The 13742-nt window shown below is 46.4% G+C and overlaps 1 protein-coding gene across 1 annotated transcript in view; it reads left to right on the forward strand.

Moving 5' to 3' along the window:
* The window catches only part of IQGAP3 (IQ motif containing GTPase activating protein 3), a 40698-nt gene that overhangs the window by 9405 nt on the left and 17551 nt on the right, over positions 1-13742 (forward strand). The window contains 14 exon segments of the mRNA XM_033136190.1: positions 383-470; positions 1366-1529; positions 2237-2324; positions 3516-3679; positions 4448-4608; positions 6457-6581; positions 9329-9444; positions 10420-10507; positions 11401-11421; positions 11424-11491; positions 11493-11584; positions 11724-11782; positions 11785-11864; positions 12452-12622. Of these exon segments, the coding sequence (XP_032992081.1) occupies positions 383-470; positions 1366-1529; positions 2237-2324; positions 3516-3679; positions 4448-4608; positions 6457-6581; positions 9329-9444; positions 10420-10507; positions 11401-11421; positions 11424-11491; positions 11493-11584; positions 11724-11782; positions 11785-11864; positions 12452-12622 (1485 nt within the window).

Here is a 13742-nt window from a genome sequence, read left to right on the forward strand (position 1 = left end):
TGATGCATTTTGGATAAATGTGGTGGAAGGGGTTGCGGTGGTTTTATTTAGGTCATTTGTATACCGCTCCATATTTCAAATAAATCTCTGAGCTGTTTACAATATCATAAAAATATCACTAAAGACCATATATATATATATATATATATATATATATATAATAATAATAAAATAATAATAATAATAATAATAATAATAATAATAAAACGTTCACAATTTAGAGCCCCACAGAATGCTTGGCTAGATGAGATGCTCTTAAAACAGACTTTGCCAACCTAGGGCTCTCCAGATGTTTGGGACTACAACTCCAGCCCCAGCCAGCACAGCCTGGAGGGCAACAGATTGAAACCAAAAGTGTCGCCTTTCTCTTCCGCACACTTAGCATCTACAAGAAATCCCCGATGGCGAAGACATTTATGATCGGTGCCTGACCCAGGCCGAGATACAAAGCAGCATCAACAATGCAAACGGTAAGCAGAACGGCAGCCTCTCTGCCCTACTCAGGGCGACCTCTTTGGAGTTCAGCAGTTCAGTCTAGATATGGCGCTTAAGCATGATTTGCCCTAAAGCAGCATTGGCTCACCTGTGGCCTTTAGGGTGTTTTTGGACCACAATTCCCCACCAGCCTTGACCTTGGGACGGTCGCAGGTTCCCCATCCTTCCCCAATTATTGTTGAGAGCCCAAACCGTGGAGGCCAAGCCATTGTGGCTAGTCGCCACTGATACCCTTCTTCTCCGTGAATTTGACTAATCCACTTTTGAAGCCATCCAGGCTGGTGACCATCGCTGCCTCCTGCAGGAGCGAATTCCATAGATTAACTGTGCACCGTGGGAAGAAAAGAAAGACTTTTTTTTCTGTCCTGAATCTTCCAACGTTCAGCTTTCTTGGATGTGCATGAGTTCTAGTGTTATGACAGAGGGAGAAAACCTTTTTCTCTATCCACTTTATCTCTGCCAGCTTCTGTCATGGCCCAAATTGGGACCCATATCTCAGGTGAAGCTTTATTGTATTCAAAGGCCTGTACAGGCAACCCTCAATCTGCATGCGATTGATGCCCGCATGACTGCACACACGAGCCATGTTCAGCACTGGAAGAGGGGGAAATGGCCTTTCGTGCGCGATGACGCGGAACATAACCCACTGCCTGTACTCTGAGAGACAGCCACTTGTAGGGGGCTTTTATTTAAAGCACTGCAAAGACACTATAAAGAAGAGGTCCCAGGCCCCCCCCTGGGGGGGCTAAGCATCGGTGCAGGGTAGCTGCTGTACCACTGCGCAATGGCCCTGGGAACAGGGAGGCGCGATTTGCTTTTCGATACTTAAGCACTCTTTGTGATTACTTTTTATTTTCTGAAAACATATAGCAAAAGGTGCTCTGGAGCTGGTGGACGATGCCCTTGAGGAACAGGATCCCCAGGGGTTGTACTGCGCTTTGCAAGATCCTGCCCTGGCTTTGAGGAACCTGTTGCGAGAGAATGTGGACTGGTACTTGGATCAGCTGAGCACTGACCGGGAGCAGAAGGCTCTGGTAAGGCTCATCTGGCTTGGTGGGAAGGAGGAAGAGAAGAAAAAGGGCACTTGTGAATCGGAACTATTTGCCCCCCCCCCAGCTGATTGGCCACAATTCCCAAGGCGGGATTTATAAAGTATTATCAATTTTAATTCAGTGCCTTGTTATCCCTGGTATACGTGATTATTAACACTGGTCCTGTGACTTTCCATAACAAGTTTCTCCTTTAATATACATAACACTTTGGAAATTATGTATCTGATATATTGTAAAGGCCTCTGGCTATGTACAAAGAAGTTGACTGACAGTTCCCAAGTACAGAAGCAATCTTGTTGTGGACACATCTCTAAAGATGCTTGCAGGCTCCTTCTCCACGTTCGGAAGAGGCCCTTTCTGGAATACAAACAACTGGGGACTTTAGCTCAAATGTTGTGCTAAGGTAGCCTTTGCCAACCTGGTGGCCTCCAGAGGTTTTGGGCTACCTGGGGCTGACGGGGAATTGTAGTGGGAAACATCTGGAGGGCACCAGGCCGTTGAAGGCTGTTAGAAGAGCCTTTTCTCGTTACAATTCTGGCTCCGTTGCAGAGGCCAGACTACCATTGGGCTTCCGTGCAATGCCTTAAACTGTCCAGTTGCAGTGAGTTTCCCCAGCCAGTCTTGTTCTTTCCAGCCAATCACGCTCCCTGTTAGCTTGCATTTAAGCCATCTTTTGCCCTTTTTCTCAGGAGCTGGGCTACACAGACTTGCTTGAACAAGAGGAAATCCAAGCTGGGCTTTACGTGGCCAATGAGAGAGGAGACCAAGAACGTGCTGGTGAGTGAAGATCTGCCCTTAGGACTGAGGGCTAGTGAGTGGGCCCTGGGGGTTTAGGCATATTCAGGATTCTTCTGTGTGTGCCTCAAATGATTGATATGTGTCACTTGGGAAATTTCCAGAAACCATTCATTCCTGGGGGAACTTGCTGTCTGGCCTATACTTTATTTGTAACATGCAGAATAATTATTAGTGTATTCATTTGTTTAGGAACGGGGTGGTGACGAACCTTTGGCCTGTGGGGTTGTTATGCATGGAAGGGGGATACTCAGTCACTGAGCTGTGGTTGATGGATGGCTCAAGAACCCAATATACCCTGTGTATACCATATGTGGCAGCCTAGTTGTGGGATGCTGTGCGCTCACCAGCCCCCCTGGTTTTGCCACCCACCTAGGAGCAGATTTTGTCATCAAGCACCAGGTTGAGATGCATTACCAGAGATCTGAACTCACTTTTGTGGGTCACGTACTGAGCAGGATGGGCCCTTGGCCTGATCGAGTAGGTTCCCCTGGTGTTTTTTTTAATATTTAAAAGTTTATTGGGTACTGCAAAGATTTGCCAGAATACAAGTAACCATGAACACCGCATGCTAGAGAGTTGCAACATACCCCCAGGAGCTGACCAGTACCGTACTCATTATGGCAGGAAGTGGACAGAATTATGGGCTGTGCAGCTTGAATATTCTCTCTGCTATCATTGCAATTCTTGGTTATACATACCATCTGTTTGGCCCCTTTGACAACTGCTTGAAACTCTTCACAAGGCACTTTTGATCACAGGGGTGCATTAACAGAGGACCTGCAAAGCCATTGCTTTAATTGTGCTAGGTTAGTGGCAGAAAAATATGTTAGAAATTGCAGTTAGAGAAGATGCAAAGTTCCACTGGAAGAATATGAAGGGGGGGGGGAGAGAAATTTGCTCCATATATTTTCAGTGTTTAGATTTCAGTGAGGATTGTTGCAAGACTCATATGGTTGTACCCAATTTAAGTTGTGGTTTTATAGTTTTTTTATTGTGACAAAGTAATAATAATAAATAAATAAGGATAAAATGTGCATTCCACCCCCGAGACCATTCCATTGTAACTATCCAACCTCCCAAAATTTCAACACCTCTTGCAGTGGTTTGACCCCTTTCCGTTTTAATAGTCCTGGCGTTCTTAGGTTCTTATCTCACCCTACTAATGCACAGTGACACAGGCTGTGAGCCGTATCAACGCCTCCATTCGGAAAGGGGTAGCGGAGGAGACGGCGCGCACCCTGGCAGACCCCGAGGCTCAGCTGCCGGATGTCTTCCTCTTTGCTGCAGGGCTCTATCAGCGAGAGCTGTCTGCCCTTCAGCGGCAGCACCCGCAGGTGAGTGCAATGCCAGGGGCCTTTCCTTGCACAACAGCCCTGCAGAGCTGCTAATTGAGTTTTGCTGCCCGGTAATGGCTGCTACCACCCTCCCACTCATGCTTGCAGCCCAAATGGGAAAGGGCCCTGGGATGTGCCAAAGTGATTACCATATACTTTTCAGTCTATAAGATGCCCCCTTGTACAAGGACCCCCCCATTTTGGGGGACTAAATTTAAAGAAAAGGAGGAAAAGTTGTCGAGCCTTTCCCCACACACAGTTGCAGGCAGGAAACACTCCCTAGATCGTTACCCACGCACAACCTCTCCTGATGCCGCCACTCATGGGAAATGATCCAGGGAGTTCTTCCCATGCGCAGCGGCATTGGGTGAATTTGCGTTCCCGCCAAAGAGCTGGCTGGCAGCGTGCAGCTTCTCCCCCCCCCCCCACGCAGCCGCAGGCAGGAAACCCCCCCCCCCCAGATCACTCGCTGCGGCATCTGGAGAAGCCGTGCTCCCGCCAACTGAATGGCTGGTGGTGTGGCGCTCCCCCCCCCCGCCATGCTACTATCCGTGTATTGGAAGACCCCAATTTTTTGACGTGATTTTTGAGTCAAAAACCTTGTCCAATACACAGAAATATATGGTACTTTTTAAAAAAGGCTCTGAGCCAGTGCACTCTTGCATTCCAGCCTGCTCACCCCGCCGAACAATTTCGGCAAACACACAGCATTAAAAAACAACAACAACTATTGCATTTAATCCTTTGTGAATCTCCTTTTTTCTGCAGGGGGAGCTGGTTCAAGAGGAGCTGTTTGTCGCTGTGGAGATGCTTTCGGCAGTGGCACTGGTCAACCAGGCCCTCAAGGACGGAGACGCCTCCAGCTTCTGGAGGAGCCTGGTCAGCCCTGCTTTGGGCCTGTCAGAGATAGAGGAGAGCAATGCACAGCGGTAAACCCACTTCCCCCCAAATCTCTTCTCTGTCATGCTCAGCACTCTGATACCACTTTAAAAAGCCTTGGCATTCCCCAAAGAATTCTGGGAGCTTTAGTGCTGAGAGGGTGCTGAGAGTTCCCCTTAGAGCTTCAATTCCCATACTTCCTTGGGAAGAGGGATTGACTGTTAAACCACTCTGGAAATTGTAGCTCTGTAGATCTTGAGGTACAGACAGGCACGGGCTGGTCCGAAGATCTGCATGCTTTTAAATATCTTAGCCATCACAATCTGTCATTAAGACCCTGGTACTAAAAGGTACTTTGAGCATAGAGGTTTTATTCTTAGCTGCCATGGTTAATAAAGCATAGATCTATCAACCACTATCCAATTCAGAACACATCTTTACTGAACTCATGGTTTGACTGGAGTGAAACAAACCATGAGCCCTGGTTCAGACAACACGCTGAGCCAAACCGTGGTTTAGCCCCAGGTAGCACAGCAGGAAGGAAATGGAGTAAAACGGCTTCAGTCTCCTCTCTAGAAACTTGTGTGTTCACACTAAATCATGGTGTGGCTTAGTCCTGCATGTGAGCGGGTCAATAAGAGGCAACAGAAGGCATATGCGTTTGCATTCAGTTTCTTTTAAAAAAATATTTTTATTAGTTTTTACATATATTTTCCAGACAAAACATAACATCTCTCATCTTATACAACATTTTGGCTATAAGCCTAGGACTTCCATCAACCACGTCTAGTGATTTTCAACCTTCATCTCTTGATCTTGCTTTTCATTATCTTAACTATTACTTCTAATAATCCATAACTTAAAGTCCATTCTCATAATTTCCCCCCCTTTAATATTTCATATAGTTCTCCTTACAAAACTTCTTGTAATCCTACAAGCGTAGTCAGTTGATTACAATTGTTTTTCAAATAACTCGCATATTTACTCCAATCTTTCAAGAATTTTTGGTCCCACTGGTTTCGAATTCTCCCTGTCAACTTATCCAATTCTGTGTAGTCCATTAATTTCATTTGCATTCAGTTTCTACATTTTGTCTATAAACATTCCATTTGGCTGTCCGCTGCTGCATCTTGTTGCTGCTTTGCCTAGTTGCTATATTAGTCTGAATGCTTGTGTCATATGTTTTCCGAATTTCAGAATGTGAAAATTCTTATTTAAGTCACAGATTTCAATTGGCTTTTTCATCTTGGTGATTTTAAATTAGTGACTCTGATCCGTATAAATTGATTCATCTGCTTTCAAGCACTATCAACTGGGGCCTTTCTCCATGTGCCCTCTCCATGGGAGATTAGGAGAGTGGAAAAACAAGAGAGTGTCTTTTCAGTGATGGCTCCTCATTTGTGGAATGTTCTCCCCAGGGGGGCTTACCTGGTGCCATCATTACTTACTTACCTTTATGCACCTGGCAGAAACATTTATTTTCCCTCAGGCCTTTGGCTTGTAATTATCTGTGGCCTCCTTGAGTGGGTGGGATGTTTTAATCCTGCCTTTTGAAAAATATGAATGTGTTATAGATTTTTCTCTGTTTTGTTTAATGTACATGTTATTTAGCTGTTATTTTATCTGTAAGTCGCCATGAGACTTGGGGTATTAATAAATATCATTATAATTATTTAGTTGTTGTAAGTTGTAATTTCACAACCAGAAACTTGTCCTTAAAAACAACAATGCAGCTTGAAAGTGATATGCCCAATATTCCTTTCTGCACCTCCAAAGAATCACATTCTATAAACTACCTGCCATGTGCACAAACTTGGGGAATAGCTGTTTCCCCCCCCCCCAAAAAAAAATGGGTGATGGAAAGATGACGTCTTGCTTTTTTGTTTTTAATTTATCAGTTATTTTGAAGACTTGTCACAATGGAAGCACCGATCTCAGGACACGAAGTTTGACTTCCTGAGCTGGAACGACATCCAGGCTTCAGTGAATAGTGTGAATGCCTCAGCCCAAGAAGAAAATAATAGTAAGTCACCTTTCACCTTTCAAAACATTTTCAGTTCTGATTTTAGTGGTGTGAATGTGAAATAGGAACTGGAGGCCCTTTAGGGAAGGGCTGTAACTCAGGGGTAGAGCATCTGCTTTGCATACAGAAGGTCCCAGGTTCAACCCCCAGTATCTTCAGGTTTAGCTGGGAAAAGACTCCTGCCTGAATCCATGGAAAGCCATTGACAGTCAGTGGCCAGGTTTGCATGACACTCCAAACCGTAGTTAGACTAAAACTTAGCCAAGCTAACCTGTGGTTTAAATGAGAACGCACAGCAAAATAGTACACACTGCTGAAACCCCGGCCGCTGTGCTGCTAGCGAAAGCGAAGCCATGGTCTGACTTAGCACTGCATCTGAACCTGGCCCCATGGTTTGTTTCTCTCTGAATCACAAGCCTGCTTTTGGATGTAATGCTAAGCCAAACCATGGCTTGTTTCTCAGCAGGAGCAGGCTTAGAGCACAGCACCCATGATTTCAGCGCTGTACACCAGCATGTTGTGTGTTCACATTCATTTTTTATATATATAAAGAATTTATTGGTTTTTCCATAACACAAAACACTCCATCACCTTCACCCACATTAACCCCAACACTTACCCACCACTATGACTAAACAAATACAAACACACCAACGATTCTTCTTCTTGTTTAAAAAAAAAATTCTTGGTCGAATCATCATTATTGACTTCCCCTGTTTTCTCTCCTTCGGCTCCTATTCCAAATTTACTTTAATAACTTCATATCTCTAAAATTAAATTCACTTAAAAATTCAAAACTAAACATTCTTCAAAAAGTCTTATTTTTTTGGTTTACAATAATATTTCACTCCTTATCTTGTATAAAATCAAATCATATTGTAACTTCATATAGTTAATAAAAAACATATTGTTCTTTATATCTTAACATATTAACATATCTTAACATATTATTCTTCATATCTTAACAAATTATTCTTGGATCTAATCATATCAAACAACTTCTTTTCCTAAAACTGCTGCTAAAGAAATAAAACAAATATTCCTTATCTAGTTCAAAAGCTTAAAAAAAAATAACTTGACACACCGGCTTCAGGATAACAATACAATTCATCCTATCCCACTTCTAACCATTTTCCTTTTCCTTCTTACTTCAGAACCACTCCTCAAATTGTCCTCTTTTCTTGTACATCCACAGATCCAGACACAGTTCACAGAAATCCTTGCATAGAGCATCAGGGTACACAATTCTTCGCCTTCCAGCTTCTCCATTTCGACATTCCATTCTTCTTTTGTTAGTAGACTTAATAATTTTTTCTCCATCACTTCCGAGCTCTCACCCCAGAAGTTGGATATATATATAACCTCCTCGTCCTGGGTCTGCCACCCTCGCAGGACTTTTCTTTTTCTTCTCTGAGATGCCAAGCCGTTTTGCTCTGTTCTTCCATAATCCCCTTCAGCTCTTTGCCAAGGTTCTCTTCCATTGCAGCAATGTCCTGAAAAGTCTCCTCTGTGGGAAATACCTTTTCTGCCATATCCCGGTTCAACAACACCAGTTTCTGGTTATTCAGTTCAAGCCTCAAAAAAATAATCCTTTGTTCGTCAGTTAGTCCAGAGTCCAGGACCAGCTCAAAAACGAAACCCAGCATGGCTGAAGTGGGCATAGGTGTCAGGTTTCAATGTTTTTCCATCTTAATGCCAGTACTTTTCCGCTCAGTCTCAAGCCTTCGCAGCCATTTTTCCTGGAGCCAGGGCGCAAGGATTACAAATCCAAAAAGAGATATTTTCCACTGTCTTAGCCCCCAAAGGGAAATTCAAACAGTCTCACTTGTCAAAAGTTAAAACATTGTAACCATCACTGTAACAGCAGTCTATCAATACGGTTATTTTCTTTCCACCGAAGGGAGGGAAACAGGCTTCCTTTCCGTGATACCTCCCGGGTCGTTAAATGTCAGAAATAAATCCAGTTCAGTACTCACGACCACCAGGCTTCCTTTTTTAACTTTCTGCAGGGAGAACGATGTCGCTCACCGCGAGCAGCGGCCGCCGCTTCGCCGTCCCAGTTGGGGCATTTCCCCTATAGCCCGGCTCCGTAGTCCCTTCACCCCCACTCCCCCTTTACAGGGGGAACGGGGGAAGGGTTCTGAGCCATAGTGGGCCCGCCGGGGAGCCCGAGGCGCGGGACGCTCTTCCCGCGCCTCACTGGAGCCCCGCTTTGCGGTAGCGGGGCTCCAACCCCCGGGACGGCCTGGGTCGCCTCGCTGCCGAGGCAACCCACGACCGCCCGCGATGGCGTCGCCGCCGGAAGTCCGTTGTGTGTTCACATTCAAACCATAGCTCCAGTGGTTTAGAGTGGCATGCAGGTGAGCCCAGTATGGACAACTGATGCTCTGGCTCAGCATAAGGCAGCTTCCTGTGTTCCTAAACCCAGCCCTCAGAGGCTTTCCATACAGCACCCAGCTTAACCCCAGTTTCCCACTGCCACCACCTCCAAATTTCACACTGGCTGCTTTCTCTCAACTCAGACACAGCCAAAGGGTTGCAGTCTAGCAACATCTAGAGAGCCAGAGCTTCCATAGGTGGTGCTGGTGGAAGTCCTCTGGGACAGGTTTAAAGGGCATGGAAAAGCACATTGAAAGCCCAAAGATCGAGCTTTATATGTCAAATGTAGGCCTATAGACTACACCATCTTTGAACTGAGCTTGGTCAAGACGTTTCCCGGTTGTCCTGAAATCTCCTTTCATCCCCAGAAATCCTTGCTGTCCGACTGATCACGAGGCTCTGGAGCAGAGCGCCCAGAAAAACCCTCAGAGCCCTGCTGCTTCCTTCTTCCGGCCTCTGCGATGTGACACTCCCCATGCTAAGCGTACCATGAGTTTTGACCCGCATGCGGAAGCAGAAGGCCAGGAGGTAGGAGGAAGGAAGAGGGAATGAAGTTCAGGTTCCAGGGCGGTGGGTAGGCAACCACACTAACTCTTACGGAATTCTCTGGCTCTCCAGAACTGTGAGACTCATTGTAGAAGTTCATTTCCAGAAGCCTGATGGGACTATTACGTGCTTCAGAATGGGTGTTTATGGATTCACATACCTACTGTATGTTAAAACTCGGCATGGGGTGGGGGTAGGTAGTATGTGTGTGTATTTGTTGTATGTCAGTATGTTTGACTGGTTGCGTGCATGTTGCAATTATCATCTTATATCTAAGTCTTGCCTCCTATTTAGTGCTCTGAATTATTTAGTTTTAGAGCGGCTGTAACGTGCTCTTCAACCAAGAAGGCTTCCCAGAATGGCTTACTTAACAATCAATTGAAAGTAGCCGGTCTCTGCCCCTGCAGCGTAGAATCTTAAAAAAAACACAACACCAAGGGGAAAATGGACAGAGAGGGAAGGGGGGGAATCAAACTCAGGCACCAGTTTTAAAGAGTTGATCTATAATGACCAGCTGGCATAGTTCAGGGGCAGGAGGTGTTGATGCAGCTGGGCTGGGCTTTGGTAAAGGTGATGGAGTGAGCTCTGCTTTCCAACTCTGCCACTGATGGAATGATTGCTCCCAGTAACAGTCAAGGGAGGGAGGCCTGATGGGTTGGCCTGTCACAGCAGACATGGTGGAGTGATGAGCTTGGCTTCCCATCTCCAAGTGTGTGTGTGCGCTTGTGTTCTTCCCTCTCCTATTTTATTCTCGCAACAGTATCCTGTGAGGTAGGCTAGGCTGAGAGAAAGTAGTGGGTGACTCAGACACCCAGTGAACTTCAGAGTCAATGCATATTTGACCCGTGTTTTCCTTGGTCCTAGCAAAGGCTGAGAGACAGTTCTGTGATCATTTTTATGTTTCTACTTAGAGGCAGGGGACAACGGAGCTATGCTGTGGTGGGAAGAAATCCAAGAGGGCGTCTCCAAAGCTAACCACGACACTGAAGCTGCACAGAGAAGTAAGGGCACCGTCTGGGTCTCCTGGCTCAATTGGAACTGCAGGACCTGAAGGTGGTCCTGTCTGCTACCATTTAGGGTGCCATGAGGAGGCCTGAGCAAAGGGGGTGGGGAAGAAGGCTTCAGGAGCAATGAATGCCTGGGCAAACTCACATTTTGCTTGCACAAGGTGTTATGACTGCCACCAAGTTGGATGGCCTTGAAAGAAGATTAGATACATTCAAGTGGCTACGCCAAGATGGCTATGCTCAGCCTCAGCTATGCCCAGGGGTAGGGAACTTCAGTCTGCAGGCTAATCTTGGCGTGCCAGTGGGTTATTAATCTGTCTGCCACAAGTTTTTCCCCATACCACATCCACTTGATCAAGTGTGAAGAGGAAGAGAGAAAAAGAGGTGTGTTTTGCAAGCAAAGGACTTTGAAAAAGCGCCCTTTGAAGGAGGATAGGTGGAAACTGCTTCAGTGGGCACTTTTGCAAGTCTCCTCATGCTCCTCTTTTAAACACTGGGTTTAAACGGGAAGGCTCGCAAAGCCGTGTTGGTATAATTTGACAGGTGGGCAACCTTGCTTACCTGCCGTGTGATACCATGATGATAACATTGATTGGCCGGTTAGCACTTCCCACCCATCTTTCATATTCGGCCTGTGGTGCCAATCCTGAAAAGGATCTGGCGCTCAGAGCAAAAAATGTTCCCTACCCTTGCTGTATGCCTCAATACCAGTTTCTTTGAATCACCGGTGGGGAAGCTGGGTCCTGCTCGTACACTACCCTGATTTTATGGAGTGTGATTTTTGAGAATGTTTAAATAAGTACATTGAAGTAATCAGGTTTCTAGTCCCTGCGGGGTGAACGGGGCCAATGCTTCAAAATCTTTTGCCTTTGCCATCTGTCCCACAGTGGCTCTTGGCACCGCTGCCATCATCAAGCCATCAAGGAAGGGAACGCAGCACAGACAGTCAGGGTCCTGCGCAATCCGGATGTCTCTATCGTGTGGTGTGGCGATGGAGTGTGCTGCCTCCTACCAGGCCCAGCTGAGTGCTCTCATGGCTTCCAAAAAAGCCCCAGGTAAGCGGGAATGTGTGTCACTCCCCCCACCCCCATTTTTTTGTCATTATGCTCGAATTCAAGGATTTGAAAACTTGCACTTTCTTACACCAGTGTCTCTGTGGGGTCTTTAATTCTAACTTTTTTCTTTTGTTTTTAAAAAATGTAACCTGCAGGGAACTCAAACTACCTTGGGTCCGGCACAAGCTGAAGGATGGGACAGAGTATTACTTCAGCCTCAGACCTTTGAAGGCTTCTGGGACCAACCTCGCCCCTGTGCCCTCAATGCGGAGCATCTCAGCCGGGAGGAAATTCAGGTCTCTCTCTTTGTACCTGTGAGCTAGGAAGCAGAACGGAGGAGTGAGAGGCTCTGTATTGGCCATCAGGGGGGCAGCTTTTCCCACCTGCCATGCCATCCTCCAACTCAAAAGGGAGCTGCTGCCAGAAGGACAGTAGTGTGGGATGATGAGCTGTTTGGGGGTGTCTGGGTTTGCCATCAGGAGGGGCTGGGTTTCAGCTTCCTTGCCCCACCCTCCAGCCCCATAGCAACCTTCTGAAGGGAGTTGCTTAATGACTATTCTGATTTGACTTACTAGCAAGCTGTATGTTTGGTTAAGAGCTTGTGTGTGTGTGTGTGTGTGTGTGTGTGTGTGTGTTGCTAAATAAACTGCAGGAGCCTTTGGTCCAAACCAGTTGGTCTCTACAGGGATAGCAGAACCTCCATGTCCAGGGCAGTCTAGCTCTGAAAAAACTGCTGGGAATTGCAAGTGGGGAGAGCAGGCTTCTCATTGGGCGCATCTGATTCAGAGCAGAGGGCTCAACCAGATGGGGCCCCTTTGGCCTGATCCAGCAACCAAGCTCTTATGATGATCATCTGACGCCATGCATCTCTCTGTGCCTACAGTCCACTGTTGCCCGGGTCACAGCCGCCCACGATCGGGAGCGTCTGTGGGAATCGAGTACCCCACTGGTTGTGCAGCTGCAGGCTCGGATGAGAGGCTTCCTGGCCCGGCAGGAGTTTGCAACCCGGCGGAGCTTGTGGTGTAAGCAGGTGCCAGCCGCTCTCAAGATCCAGGTAGGAGGACGCAGCTGCCCTGAGCCCAGACTTTTAAGAATTGTCCTTTTCATTGTGTTTCCCCCCCCAAAAAAAAATTTAAATCTGTAATTTTGTGGCTTTATGTTGCATTTTTTAAGATAATGATAGTGAAGGTTTTAATTTATATAAAATCAAAAGTAAAAAATCATAATCAAAGCTACGCACAAGGCATAGGAGCAGTACAGAAGTTTACATTTTCCAAGAAAACAGAGAGCAAGTAATGCAGAAAAATAAAAGAAGCAAAATACAACAAAAGCCAAATTTCACAATTTGGTGGGAGAAGAGAGTTTTGTATATCTGAATTTGACACAGAAGAAATGAAATCCCACCAAATGGCGTAGAAATGTTCCAGGTCTTCCTTACCCATAGAAAGGCGTGATTTGCAAATTATTTTCTCTGCAATAGCCAGAGCCCACATATTCTTGCACCCCAACGGAGGTTGAAGCCCCATCATGTCTTCCACTCCCTGACCAAAGAACTTCTTGCTGCAGGCATACATCGTACTTTAAAGTTGTTCTTCCCCTGTGATGGGGCAGCTGATGTGGGTGTAGCAAATAATTAGAAATCCCACCTTTGACTCTCATCTTTGCCTTGAGCTCACACCTGTACTGTGGGTGCAATGATATGGCTCAGCAGCAGAGCACCTGCTTGGCATGCAGAATGCCCTGGGCTCGATTTCTAGTGCCTGTCAATATTGTTATTATTTAAAGGTTCAGGTCGGAGGGGTTGTGAAGGCCCTCCTCTGCATTGGAGAGTCTTCGTCAGTCAGCACAGCCAGTCTGACTCAGGGACATGGGAATTACCTGACAGGTGCAAGAGTGGCTGACCTTCAATCTGGGGGCCTGCTCTGGATCTCTGAGCAAAATTTGCTGCCTCGATACCCCACTAGTTTTGGGGGCCGAAAGGAAAGTTAGACGAGGTCAAAGTGATGCAAGATTGGTCTGACGACCTGGGCATTCATCTGTTTCTTGGGGAGGGGGGCAATCATGTCTCCTCAGTGGATCTGTACAGATCAGCTGGGGGCGGGAGATTGTCCTGTGGGTGTGAGGAGAGTGTGGGGTGGCCACACCTGCAGATGACCTGCAGCCACCAGGGTGCA

Source organism: Lacerta agilis, chromosome 17, assembly GCF_009819535.1.
Source record: "Lacerta agilis isolate rLacAgi1 chromosome 17, rLacAgi1.pri, whole genome shotgun sequence".
NCBI lineage: Eukaryota > Metazoa > Chordata > Lepidosauria > Squamata > Lacertidae > Lacerta > Lacerta agilis.